This window comes from Mixophyes fleayi, chromosome 6 (assembly GCF_038048845.1).
Source record: "Mixophyes fleayi isolate aMixFle1 chromosome 6, aMixFle1.hap1, whole genome shotgun sequence".
NCBI lineage: Eukaryota > Metazoa > Chordata > Amphibia > Anura > Limnodynastidae > Mixophyes > Mixophyes fleayi.
In genome coordinates, this window is record NC_134407.1 from 150,729,124 (window position 1) to 150,743,097 (window position 13,974).

The 13,974-nt window shown below is 36.9% G+C and overlaps 1 protein-coding gene across 1 annotated transcript in view; it reads left to right on the forward strand.

The window, feature by feature from the left end:
• Positions 1–13,974, forward strand: part of LOC142095362 (synaptonemal complex protein 2-like) — a 315,417-nt gene that overhangs the window by 220,235 nt on the left and 81,208 nt on the right. Inside the window, exon 23 of the mRNA XM_075178313.1 lies at positions 4,483–4,865. Coding sequence (XP_075034414.1) covers positions 4,483–4,865 — 383 coding nt within the window. The remainder of the gene's footprint in view (positions 1–4,482; positions 4,866–13,974) is intronic.

The following is a 13,974-nucleotide window of genomic DNA, read 5'->3' on the forward strand; positions in this document are numbered from 1 at the left end:
CCTGTCTTTATATCTATCTGTCCCGGCCACTCTTCCTGACCACTCCGCTGTCTGAACACCAGTGTATCCGACCCGGGTACTCTCCTGAGTATGGTGTATCTTCACAGTATTTGACCCGGTGCTCCACTGTATGTGTGTTGGATTCTCTGAGTGTGCTAAGCTACTTCAGCTAACCAATTCTGCCCTTCTGTGCTGTACTTCACCACCTCTACAGAGTTTACTCTCCTTATTCCTGCCGGATCTCTTATCTTCCGTCTGTCACCTATCACGTGAGTGAGCTAAACTAAGGGCCGCCACCTGTGAAGCTCTGGCACCAAACTCCATCCCGCCTTGCAGCGCTTCTTGGTGAGGCTCGGGGGGGGGGGGGGGGGTTCGTTAGACTCTGCGCCTTGGAGGACCTTTGTTAACACTGACAAGAATATCCAGTGTGACGTGAGAAGGGAGAAGTATTATCTTTAGACTGGCAAAGAATCTTAAAGAGACACTAGCTCCAAGTTTCTTTAGGAGCAGTAAAGATATGAAGGGTAAAACAATGGATTATAAGAATCCAGACTGTTGGCTTAATTTATGCTTAAATAGCTTTTACAAATGTGGAAAATTTCGCTGCCTTACCTGCATTTTTGTGGAACATAAATGTGCAGAATTTGTATGTTTGATTTAATTTGTTCAGGTTGGGCAACCTCACAAGACAAGGGTTCCCTCTCATTTCCTTCAATGTTTGCCCTTTGTAAAACCAGAGCAAACCAGAATTTTAAAGAAATGCCTCAAGTACCACAGCAACATAAAAGTTCCCTTTTTGATATGCTCTGCATCGATTTTACTCCCCAACTTATTTGTATGGCTAAATCTATATAGTACGCTATTGGGATTTAAAATAAATAATTCAAGTTTAGAAGCCTTAGCGCCCCATATTCCTTATTAAGTATTAGAGCTGGAATCCAAATTTCATTGATGCCTCCTAGTGAATCAGTATTTGAGAGTATTTATATTAGAACTGAAATCTACGCACAGTCGTATCAAACCAATAATTCCCATGCTGAACGCAATTAAACAAGATTTTCCTAAATTGAATCATTTTTTATTTAGTGATCTGGTTGATTAAATACTATAACAACGCATAGCCTACCCAGATTGTTTTATCCATTCCAAATACTTCCAATGTCGACCGAACGCTAACCTCATTACAATCACAATGCAATAAGTTTGTTTGTGGAGGGGAAAATTCCAGAGACAAAAGGGTATATCTGCAACAATAAATTGCGGATATAGGACTGGGCTCCACTATCTTCCAGAACTATTTTCATACAGCTCAACTGAACTCATAGTCCTGGTTCTAAAAGTGGGTAGATATCAAAGATGCTTTTTTACAAGAAGGTAGGCTAAGTTTTCTACCATGGATGCAGATGTTCCATGAAACAGCCTATGGTGCCTTTTATTCAATTTTCTGTATCCGTATCGCATAAAGTCAATGGTAGCCTGAAACGTGTGGAGTTACCTTTCTCACTGACCACTGTTCGGTTTGGGGTTTGATGGTTTTGGGAGGCAGGACATTTTCAACAATTGCATATTTAAAAATGCTGAGTAATCAAACAATGCAATCCTTTATTAATTGGAAATAAAAAACAGTTTTAGAACTTCACACTAATATAACCAATAATTTTAATATTAAAAATCAGAAATTCAATAGAAAAGTCCACTTTAGGCTAATCAGAACACTATAGTTGGTGTTTGTCTCACTATTGTTTCCAATAAAAGTATTCCAGATTTAAATATCTGTTGAAATTATACTTTTGCAATATATTTTACTTTAAACCACCAAAAAAACCTCCCAAATGTAAGTGTTCTAATATGAACAATAAAGGTAAAATACATTGTCCTGTTTTAACCTCTGCAGGACTGTCAAAATGTAATGCATTGCCTTTCCTGTTCAGCATTCTGTATCTTTGATTCTTGTCATAACTTGTATGCTATATGTGGCATGAAGATGGCTTATTTTGAATATCTACTAGAATACCATCTCAGTTCAGTTGTCAATGTTGTTGCCATCTCTCTTCATTCTTTAATGATTGCTGCGGCCTTCTGAACGATAGCAGCTGCTTCCACATCTTCTGTGAACATGGGGAATAAGTGTACTTGCGCTATGTTCAGAAGCAAGTATGGAAATAAAAATACCCTGAGCACACAGCTACTCGGATAACCAGCTCTTAGATCACCATGAAAGAGCCCATTCAGCAAAAAACCCTCTCCAGAAGAGGAAGACTATTCAATTAATATAAACAGTTAGACAGCAATGGTTGTCAGCATTTTGTTACAATGAATAGTTAATTCTTTATGTCCCTATCTTCCATTGTCTCTCCTCATTCCAGCCATACTACATAACCCAAAGCTGCACATAAATGCCAGTCACCAATGACTGCTTTAATATTAGTTGTTGATAATGCTTCTGCCTTTCAGTAGCCACACATACTTTCCCCACCAGCAGCTACAATTGTTATTCTACCTTATCTATAAATTGTTCCCCGTACCTCTTAGATTTTTAATTCATTTGGGCAGGGCTATCTTTACTTTCTTTATATGTCATTGTATGTTACTTATCATGATCCCCTCAATGTACAGCAATGTGTAATTTTCAGACCATAATGGATACTTGTAAGCATAACCTCGTGTTTCCCATGAGACTGCTGGCAAGTATACCTAGCATCACTTGCTCTTCAGTGCATACTAATTTATTTGGAAGGTTTACACTGAAGGTGGGGTGTTGTGCTAATGTACTACAGTCAGCTATGTTAAATTAATTGCCACTGTCACTAGTTGCCAACAAATCCTTAGTTGAAGAATGTGGATGCCTCCTTCATTAATAGATTCCCTCCTCCTGCGCCTATTCCGAATACACCCAAACATACTCTGCAAAACAGGTATGGCACATTCTTAATGCTGTAAGGTGCCAGATTTGCACATGCTGAAAAAAACAGGTCCTCCTACTCTAACATCCATTGTAGAGAGAATTTGGTTTGTCTTTAAAATAGAATATATATCTTGTGCAATCTCCAACATGCCAGTTAAATTCTGCTCTGTTTTGGGCCTCTGAGGAAACAACTGATGAGCTGAGAAATGCGTCAGGCGATTGTATCACTCCTTGGTGGCATTTTGATTCTTGTAAACCCCCGGGGTTAATCATTTTACCTGCAACTAGGAGGTTAATGACATACACCACCAGACTAACTTTAGGACTGGTCTTTTGTTTTCTCCATACCTCTCTGGGCTGAAGGAAAGGATAAATACATTATTAAATCAACTATACATCTATATCTATTTTTATGCTGTGACCTGTTCCTGAATTGTGGACGGTTCTGCTACACACAGCAAGTAATACATCTGCATTCCAGCCTAAGAGAGTATTAACATATCCATGGTCCTACATTGGTTGACTTGCCGATATTTAAGAGTTTTTATTAACTGTATGTAATACATATTTGTATTAATGCTTTATATAAGTATAGATACTATTTTAATCTATGCTTAGTGCTCTCCATTTTTCTTTTTATATTGTTCTAACTAGTGGGTCTGGGGGGATTTTCAAAATTGAAACAGATTGGCGGTTGCTTAATCTGGATCAATTTCAAATATAAGTGAAGGATCGCAGGAAACCCAAAATAGGTTGAACTTGATGGACTGGTGTCTTTACTATGCTAGTACAGGTTTCCGATCCTGTTGGTGAGAGCTGCAGCTTGGATAAACACTGTTTATTTTAAAAGTTAACTAGCGCCTAATATAGTTGTTTTGTAGCTTTATACACGCAAGTCTGGACAATGTTTTTATGATAAAGCAATATTTTTATTTTATCATATTGTTGTAAATGAATTTATATCTAGCATGACTACCTGGTTTCGGTTCTCAGTGTGTGTTAGAGAAACTCCTATTGTGCATGATAGATTAATTTCATACTTAGGTTGAATCATAATCAAAATGCATAAAGTATCTTTTTTATTTTATTAAAACAATTTCAATAACAGATTTTTTTTAAAAAAATATTGATGTAAATGGGCTATACATCTCTGCTTATAACCTCCACCTAGAGGGTGTTTGTTAGACTTGGATGTTTGGTTGTATTTACATTGTATTGTATTTACATTAGATTTATTTGATCGTTATTTCGCTGCTTTTGAAAATCTGCATATTTTTCCAAAAAGGTTCAAGCTAGGGGCTGATATCTACAGCTAATAATTAATTTAGTCAATGTTTTGGGTTAAAGTTTTAGTAAGTATCCCATTTTTTTATCACAACTAGGACAATTGTATGTGTGCAAAATTTGTGTGTCCACAGTTTGGAAGGTTTACTATTAAACAAACAAGGCCCTGTGACATTTAGGAGTACATGAGATTTTTCTCATTTTGTTTAATATTTTTTTTTAAATAATTGTATTGTAAAATGTTAGAAGTAAGTGGTAGCAGATAACTCATCTTTACATTTTTGTTTTTTTAGAAAAAGTTGCAAGTTATATTGTCAAACAACAAGCCTATCATGCAGTATTTGAGGATGAAAAGGGTGCACAAAACACAAAAACAACATTTACCAGTAACCAGAAAACAAAGCCTCAAGAGACAGAAACAGCAAAGCAAGAAAATTGCTTACGGACACACGCTAAGGAAAGGAATGTTGAAAAGCAAAAATACAGGAATAGTTTTTCAAAGATGTCACATCAAACATCCTTAATTACTAATGTCCAAAACTCAGAGATCCATGTACTTCCTGATGTTTCTGCTATGAAACCCAAGCCAGATTGTGACAGGAAGAAGACTGCAAATACAACAAAGTCCAAGAACTCCAGGGATGCAGCCAAATGGAAAGATGCAGAAAAAGAAATGGTAGCTTATGTTCCAAACTAAAGTGGTGAAAGCCTCAAAATGTTGCATCTAAACATTGTACCTTTTAAGTACGGATGCACTAAATCTGGGATTTGGCTAAATTGTATATGTTTTTAGTAAGTTTCGGATTTGGTGAGATCCTTTGTGTTTTGTCTCTAGAATCCTGTCTTACCTGTGACTTAAGTGTATAGGACTCAATATTGATTCCAATATTGAACCAAAAATAAAGAAAAAAGTCTATCATATAGGCCCATATATATTGGCAATATCAAGAATGAGCGCTTATGAGAACCAAAAAGCAGCCTAAGTCATCACCTGCTCCCCTAAGCAAATATACACAACAAAATAGTCACTTACAGCGCTGAAAGGGTCACACATACAGGAATGCCAGCATCAAACAGAAAGCTGTAACATAAAATTAAAATAGACATAGAGCGGTAAAGTCCCAACAGTTCAATGGGGTATCCACAATATTAGGCAGAGAAACCCTCTTCCAAGTGTGTTCCAGATAGTCAAGTATAGGATAACCACGTGAAGGGGCCGCCCTTATCTGTATGCTTACAAACTGGTTTCTTTAAACACAGCACATCAATCAAAGTTCGATGAGGATGCCAACTGCTGACTTCACCGCATACTCCAACGATAAAACATGTGCACAGAAATAAAATCATAGCATAATACCATTTATTAAATGACAATAAAATATCTAAGCTACCTTGAAAAAGAATCTCTGTGATTCGAAACACGTTGGATTAACAGGGGAACGATTGCTGGGACGACCTGAGGGTAATGGCAGCTGCTACAAGTCGATTGGACTTTGGGTAATTTACCCTGTTACAATGTATATGCTGCATTTATTTTACCTTGAGGTATGCTCCTAGAAGCAGACTAACTCTGTGGATTTTATTAGATATTTTATTATCATTTAATAAATGGTATTATGCTATGATTTTATTTCTGTGCACATGTTTTATCGTTGGAGTATGCGGTGAAGTCAGCAGTCGACATCCTCATCGAACTTTGATTGATGTGCTGTGTTTAAAGAAACCAGTTTGTAAGCATACAGCTAAGGGGGGCCCCTTCACGTGGTTATCCTATATTTGACTATCTGGAACACACTTGGAAGAGGGTTTCTCTGCCTAATATTGTGGATACCCCATTCAACTGTTGGGACTTTACTGCTCTATGTCTATTTTAATTTTATGTTACAGCTTTCTGTTTGATGCTGGCATTCCTGTATGTGTGACCCTTTCAGCGCTGTAAGTGACCATTTTGTTATCATATAGGCCCAACCTACCTTTTTTATATGCAAGTTAGAGTTCATATACAGTTTGGAATATGGCAGGCTCTAAGGTGATTCGGAATTTATCCAGATTCTAGAGCATCCCTACTTTTTGTAACATTTTTTCCAATGCACTGTTGTAAAGAGTTTTTGTGACATCGAGTATGTTCAAACAAAAAATTTTCAGAATTCTAAGTCTTAAGTATCCATAATAACAATGAGTTTGCGCTTAACTTATTATATATATATATCAACCCATGATATGCCATCTTTATATATTCTTTTGGGTTGGTGCTGCCTGGGAGCCCCTCGCCCATCAAATACGCTGATGGTCATGAGCAAGAATTTACTCTTTTTACCATGAGGTTGTATTGAAGCCTTTATGGTTCTGGGCTCAGGTAATAATGTACCTTTCCCACATTTTAGCATGATTCAGAGAGGGCATTCAGAAGGATTTCCACCTGCAAGGTGGGAAAATTTGACATCAACTGAGCCAAGCCTGTTGAGGATGTTTCATGGTCAACTTCTCCCGCACAGTGTTGGGGAGGTTTTTGAAGTAAATAGGTGTACAAGTGATTTGTACAATATTTTTTTTGATCATTAATGTAATGCTGGACTTGAAAATAAGCAAAATTTAAAGCCCCAAGGAAAGGTTACCTTTCAACTGCTTAGATAAATGTATAAGGTCTTTCAGCTGATTTATCCATCAGACAAAGTAATGATTGTGAAGCTGTTTTCCCTATAGATCAGAAAGGGGTATGTTGCCCTCCTGGGTTTCGCACTAGTGAAAGATTTATTGACAGGCATTAAGATGTAAGTTGTGCCTCAGGATATATCTGATCCTCAAGATATTCCATAGAGGGTTTTCCTTGATCTGTTGTGGAATTTCCCTATTGTGGCTGTATAGGAAGGAAATTAGGTTACCATCTGGAATAAAAACACTCTAGAGGGAGGAGGTATCAGTATAAATATCTGATTCTCTCAACCAATCTCTCGCAGGAGTAAAGCGTTATTGTAGTAGATGATATTGTGAAAGTTAATCCCCCCATTAGACTTACATGGTTGCACTGTAAAAAGGCTAGTTTTGAGGTGTTTATTATTTCTATGCTACAGAGCATATTGTTGGTGTCAGGATGCTGAAATGATGCTTAGACCGCTGTTTTGACGGTGAGTATTTTTACAGAGTATTATATTTACAGATTGATACCCCACCACAAAGCCCAATTGGTAACTAGTCAAAAGATCAGGGAGTATTGACTTCAGCCTTTTCTCCATAATTTTTGACTATATTTTAAAATCTAGGTTAAGCAGGGTAATTGGTCTATAAGCGGCAATTGAGAGGCCTGTCCTTATTAGGTGTCCTTATTAGGCTTGGGCAGAAAGATAGCGTGAATACTGTGGGGAGTGTATGAATTGTTTGGTATAGTCCAGCAGTGTTGGTGCAATGGTTTCTTGTTGCACTTTATAATATTCGCAGGCAAATTCTTCTGGACCTGGCACTTTCCGGATCTTCAAGCCAGTTATTGTGGAGTTCATCTCAAAGTGTGAGATATCCTTGTCCATTATGTCTCTTTGATCCTGTGTTGGTTTCGGAAGGCGCATCTCTTGCATTAGTTCATCCTGCAAACAGGGTCAATTGAAGGGGCTTGATATAACTTTTTATAGTAAGTTTAAATTTTTGTTATCATTACAATTTGTGTGTAAGGCACCACAAAGTGAGGTCTTTAATTGCTAGTATGTCCTTTTTTTCCCCTAAACATTAGATATATTGACGAGGAGCTTACTTGCTAAATTACCCCAATGGTAAAATGTATTTTAAGTGTACTACAATTTGCTTTTCGCATTGAGATAAAAGAAATATCTCTAAAAGTTGACAGGCCTGTTTGTAAGCCTTTAGGGAGCTGCCACTTGGCTGGTTCACATATATGGATACAAAATACAATTCTGGGCGCAAAGTATACTAAATGCAGAGTAAAAATATGGAATATATTTAATATAATTTATCAACTCTTAAAAAATATTTTGCTCAACAAAAACTCTCAAGCCCCTCGGTTAAGACACCTCCACCAATATTTAAACACACGGATTTAAAAACTAAATCCGCATTTTTTTCTTACCACATCAAAGGACCGTACATAGAAACTTTCCAAAAAATGGTGGAAACAGACTCTACACACGAAAAATTAAGTATCCTAATTTCGGTACAAGAGAAAAAACAGCATTAGAACAACTTAGAAAATTGGAAGATCTTATAATCAAGCCGGCTGATAAGGGAGGAGGCATTGTCCTCATGGACAAGACGAATTAGGGCAGCACGGTGTCCTTGTGGTTAGCACTTCTGCCTCACAGCGCTGGGGTCATGAGTTCAGTTCCCGACCATGGCCTCATCTGTGTGGAGTTTGTATGTTCTCCCCGTGTTTGCGTGGGTTTCCTCCGGGTGCTCCGGTTTCCTCTCACACTCCAAAAACATACTGGTAGGTTAATTGGCAGCTATCAAATTGACCCTAGTCTCTCTCTCTATCTCCCTGTCTGTCTGTCTATGTGTGTGTGTGTGTTAGGGAATTTAGACTGTAAGCTCCAATGGGGCAGGGACTGATGTGAATGAGTTCTCTGTACAGCGCTGCGGAATTAGTGGCGCTATATAAATAAATGGTGATGATGATTATGATTATCTAAAAGAAGCCTATAGGCTGCTAAATGATACTACAATTTATGAAATCCTCCTGAAAGACCCTTTAGATATATATAAAAAAGAACTGAAGCTTCTTCTAGAGACCGCTCTTTCTAAAGGCATTTTTAAACAAAAAAGAGTTTGAATATATATTCACAAAAAATCAAAGATTACCGGTATTCTATTTTTTACCAAAGATTCATAAAAACTTGGAGAATCCACCAGGGAGGCCTATGATATCTGGCATAAAAAGTCTTACCTCAAATCTCTCTGAATATATCGACAAGTTCCTTTAACTTATTGTTGTCAAGCAACGAGTTATCTCAAGTATACTAATCAGGTATTGCAACTGATAAACAATATAAATTGGGAATCACACTTTATTTTGATGACTTGTGAAATCACTTCTCTATATCCAGTCATAGATCACACAACTGGTTGCAATTATCTTCAACCAATATTAACATGGAGTTCTGATCTATTGCCAGAACAAATCCAATTTCTCATACAAGCAATATATTTAATATTACAACACAACTACTTCTGGTTTGAGGGCACCTGCTACAGACAGGTTCGCGGGACTGTGATGGGAACAAGATTCGCACCGAGTTACGCTACCCTGTTTGTGGCGGAGTGGGAACACCATAACATATGAAATAACAATCCCTATTGTCGATTTATTCACACCTGGAAAAGATTTATAGATGACGTCATCTGCATATGGACAGGTGACGTTAAAGAAGTATCAGAATTTCTGGTTTATATCAATTCAAATATACTCAATCTGTATTTTACAGCGACATACAGCAAAGAGACAGTGAATTTTCTTCAACTGGAAATATTCGTTAAAAATAATCAAATTGCCTCCAAGACTCATATAAAGGCAGTTGACAGCAATACATTTATTCCTCGGTCAAGCAACCATCATCCTATTTGGCTTAGGAACATCCCAGGTGTACAATTTTAACGTCTGAGACGTAACTGTTTTTTCTATTTTATTGTCCTAATTGGTATTGTGTTATTGCCAGGTATTTAATAATGACAAGGGTTAAATTTGAGCCACACCCCCAGATTTAAAGGGGTATAAATTATGTCCAAAAGGAACTTAGAGTCACTTGCCCTGAGGAAGCCCAACCATATGGGTGAAACGCGTTGGTTTCTATATATTCATTTATTTTTACAAATAACAAGCTCGTTTATTCAACTAACATCAAACTACAGAAGACTCTGGATTTCGCGCATGTGCGAGGTGAACTCAGTGAAAGATGCAGACTTGTGACAACCCGTCATCTGCGCGAATACCAGACAGGTCATAGAACTGGATAGGATCGGGTTCACCGGAGACTTACCCGGCTTCAACGGAATATATTTCCATAAGATCCTACCGAGGACTGGACTGTCTGGATACGTCAGGGGTGAGTGGATTGTCTTTATACTATGCTTACACCACCGCTTTGACTCATAATCGAGACTAAGCCAGAGAGATAAGTTCACTATTACAATCCCACAGACACCATACTGAAGCTAAAGGGGCTACAACTAATATTATACTAATTGGACACTCCAGCGATGAGCGAATTGTTCTACTGATATCATGTAGCAACTTCTACAATCATGACTGTGCTGTGTTTTATCAATCAGTTCTCTTATTTATTAGAACTAGTATACATGTTGGAGATCTCCTAATTCTCGTGCTGCTTAGACATAGAGAATTTCAAACCCTGGCTCTATATTTATACATTGCTTCCTTCACTGATAAACTGGACTTTATTCATATGTCTGCATACGCATTTATGTTTTTTATGCGCATGTTACAGTACGGTTATTAATTAACCTATATATCTGTTGCTATATTACTGTACAATATTTTAATTTGCAATCAGTGCACTGATTTTTTATATGTACCTTGATATTTCCTTGCATACTTAAATTGATATATGTGCTACAGGATATCCTATTCATAAATTATATTAAATATATTCCATATTTTTACTCTGCATTTAGTATACTTTGCGCCCAGAATTGTATTGTGTATCCTTATATAAAATAGGAGGAGGGACACCCCCTTATTCTGTCTGTGAGCAGAATTGTGTATTACTATTTCCAGCAGCGCAGATTGGAATGTGTGTTTTATGTGGTTCACATATATGTTAAAGGCCTGTGCTATAGACTCCTGAAAGAATTGATAGCGGTCGTCAGATTCCTGCAGTTTACTTGGCATGTAGTTTATATTATGGCCTTGCAACACTGCCTTCTATGCATGCCATACTTGGTGCCACTCTTCCTCAGGTATAGTACCTGATTGTTTAGATTTTCCCAGTGGTCAACATTATCAAGTATTCCATCCACCTGTTCTTAAATGTGTCATGATTGAATGAGCTGGATATATTGGAGAATTTCTTGCTGAATATGGTCTGTTATAATGTGTCTGACAAAGCTCCCAAATACAAAAGTAAGAATTTGTACTGTGGCACAAGATACTCTTAGCCTCAAACTACAAGGTTGGAGCCCATGCGTAAAGTCATCATTGATCCTTATTGGACACATCTAACAACTTAATTTGTATAAATCCTCGGAGGTAACAATGTTTTTTTTTTTTAATTAATGTATCTTTTTATATACATAAAAGCGATGTTTATGATATAGACTCCCCTTTTATTGTCTTAGGGTCTGCCATGTCTTTTGTTTAGTTGAAATTAGGTAACACACAGTCTGATCCTTCTGACCAGTTTCCAATTACAAACTGCACAAAGTTTGCCGTCAGTTTGCTAATATCTACCTTAACTTTGCCATGTGTGTTAAGCGGCAGTGTGCGGCATATGCCTCGATTAGAAAAATTGAGGTCAATTTGGTTCAGTAATGTCTAACGCCTTGCTGCTAACATGGCAGCTAATTTATTAATTTACATCAGTTATTTAGGGTTTGCTATAGACTGATGTTTTTGCATCGTTGTTTGTGTGTAATATATTTATATATATATATATATATATATATATATATATATATATATATATATATATATATATATGTTAACCCGTGCATGATACTCATGCATTCTAGTCAAATCGAGCTACTTAATGTGTTAAAAAGGTTCTTGTCATGCATTTGGGCCATAGCCCAGGCCTCCTCAGGGGAAGAGCGTTACTTCCCGACGCAAGCGGCCTTTTTTAACGTGGTTTTGTCCACATGTTACCACCTCATCATTCTTCTCCATCACCTCATCCTTCATTTTTATTGCTACATCTATCCAGACACAGGGATCTCTCTCAGCGGTCCTGAGTATCACACTCCTCTCGCTCTGTCACCCCCGGCAACCACCAACCACTCCCCACTGTCACCCCCGGCAACCACCATCCACTCCCAACTGTCACTTCTCCTTCAAGAAATATATATATATTTTTTTAAAATCTTTATAAACACTTTTAACAATTAACAAATTAAATTAACAAATTAAAAACATTTTAGTATACCAAATTTCAGCCCTTTCTGAGGTGTTTTTTCCACACACACTAAGAATTTAGTAGGTCAGTGTATAACTCCGCCCAGCAGGTGGCGCTGCAGCTTGGTTTTATTTTTTCCACACACAGACAGACTAACACACGCCACTAGGCATTTATATTATATATATATATATATATATATATATATATATATATATATGTGTATATATATATATATGTGTATGTATATATATATATATATGTGTATGTATATATATATATATGTGTATGTATATATATATATATGTGTATGTATATATATATATATGTGTATGTATATATATATATGTGTATGTATATATATATGTGTATGTATATATATATATGTGTATGTATATATATATATATGTATGTATATATATATATATGTATGTATATATATATATATGTATGTATATATATATATATGTATGTATATATATATATATGTATGTATATATATATATATGTATGTATGTATGTATGTATATATATGTATGTATATATATGTATGTATATATATATATATATATATATATATATATATATATATATATATATATATATATATATATAGGCAAAGAGGGTTATTTGTCACACCTTTCTAAAGGGTAAGAGGTAGAAAACCAGGCAGTCTGCAAGAGTAGGCTGCAGGCAGGGTTAAGTTTTACCTGGGCTCCTCTTTCAGCACATATACACACAGGTGTTCCACATGGATCTAATTGGTTTGTTGTTTGCTGTGATTTCCTTGTAGTCCTTGGGTGGAGGATAAAACACTTTTTGTATTTGTTGGCGGGGCCATTGATGCCAGTTAGTGGCCGGCTAGTAGTGAGGGAACTGCTGTTTAGCCAGATGTAGGGCTGTGGGAAAATTGTGATGCTATTACTGAATATGTCTGCTGTAACCATTGCTGAAACTGTTTAAGGCATCCTGACAACTGCAAATAATCAGTAAAATGGTTCAGCTAAGCTGTGTGAGACTCCAGTGAATGCCATAGTTTGTACAATAAATATACATATGTGTATATGTATATATATATATATATATATATATATATATATATATATATATATGTATGTATGTAGTGTGGGAGGGCACATCATCCTGTTGGAAGAGGCCACTGCTATTAAGGAATACGATTTCCATGAATGGGTGTACCTGGTCCGCAACAATCTTTAGGTAGGTGGGTTGTGTCAAAGTAATATCCACATGAATGACAGGACCCAAGATTTGCCAGAAGAACATTGACCAGAGCATCACACTGCCTTTGCCAGCTTGCCTTCTTCCTCAGGTAAACGATGCACATGCACCTGGTCATCCATGATGTAAAGAAACATGATTCATCAGACCAGACCACCTTCTTTCATTACTTCATGGTCCATTTCTGGCGCTCACATGCCCATTGTATGCACTTTCAGTGGTGTGCAGGGGTCAGCATGGGTACTGTTATGTGCGTATGGTCGCTAACCAATAACGATTGTCGAACCTCGATTTGTGTTTCCAAAGCACAAAGATTTATTCGCAATAAGTGGAATAATATGCTCAAGCGAAGTAATAGTAAATACAGCCGTTACTTATCGCAGGCGCTCTGGATCCAGTGCAGTCATTCAATCCTGAAGTCTGGGGACAAGATGTCTGCCCTCTGGATCACAAGCTGCTGCTTATATACACAATCAA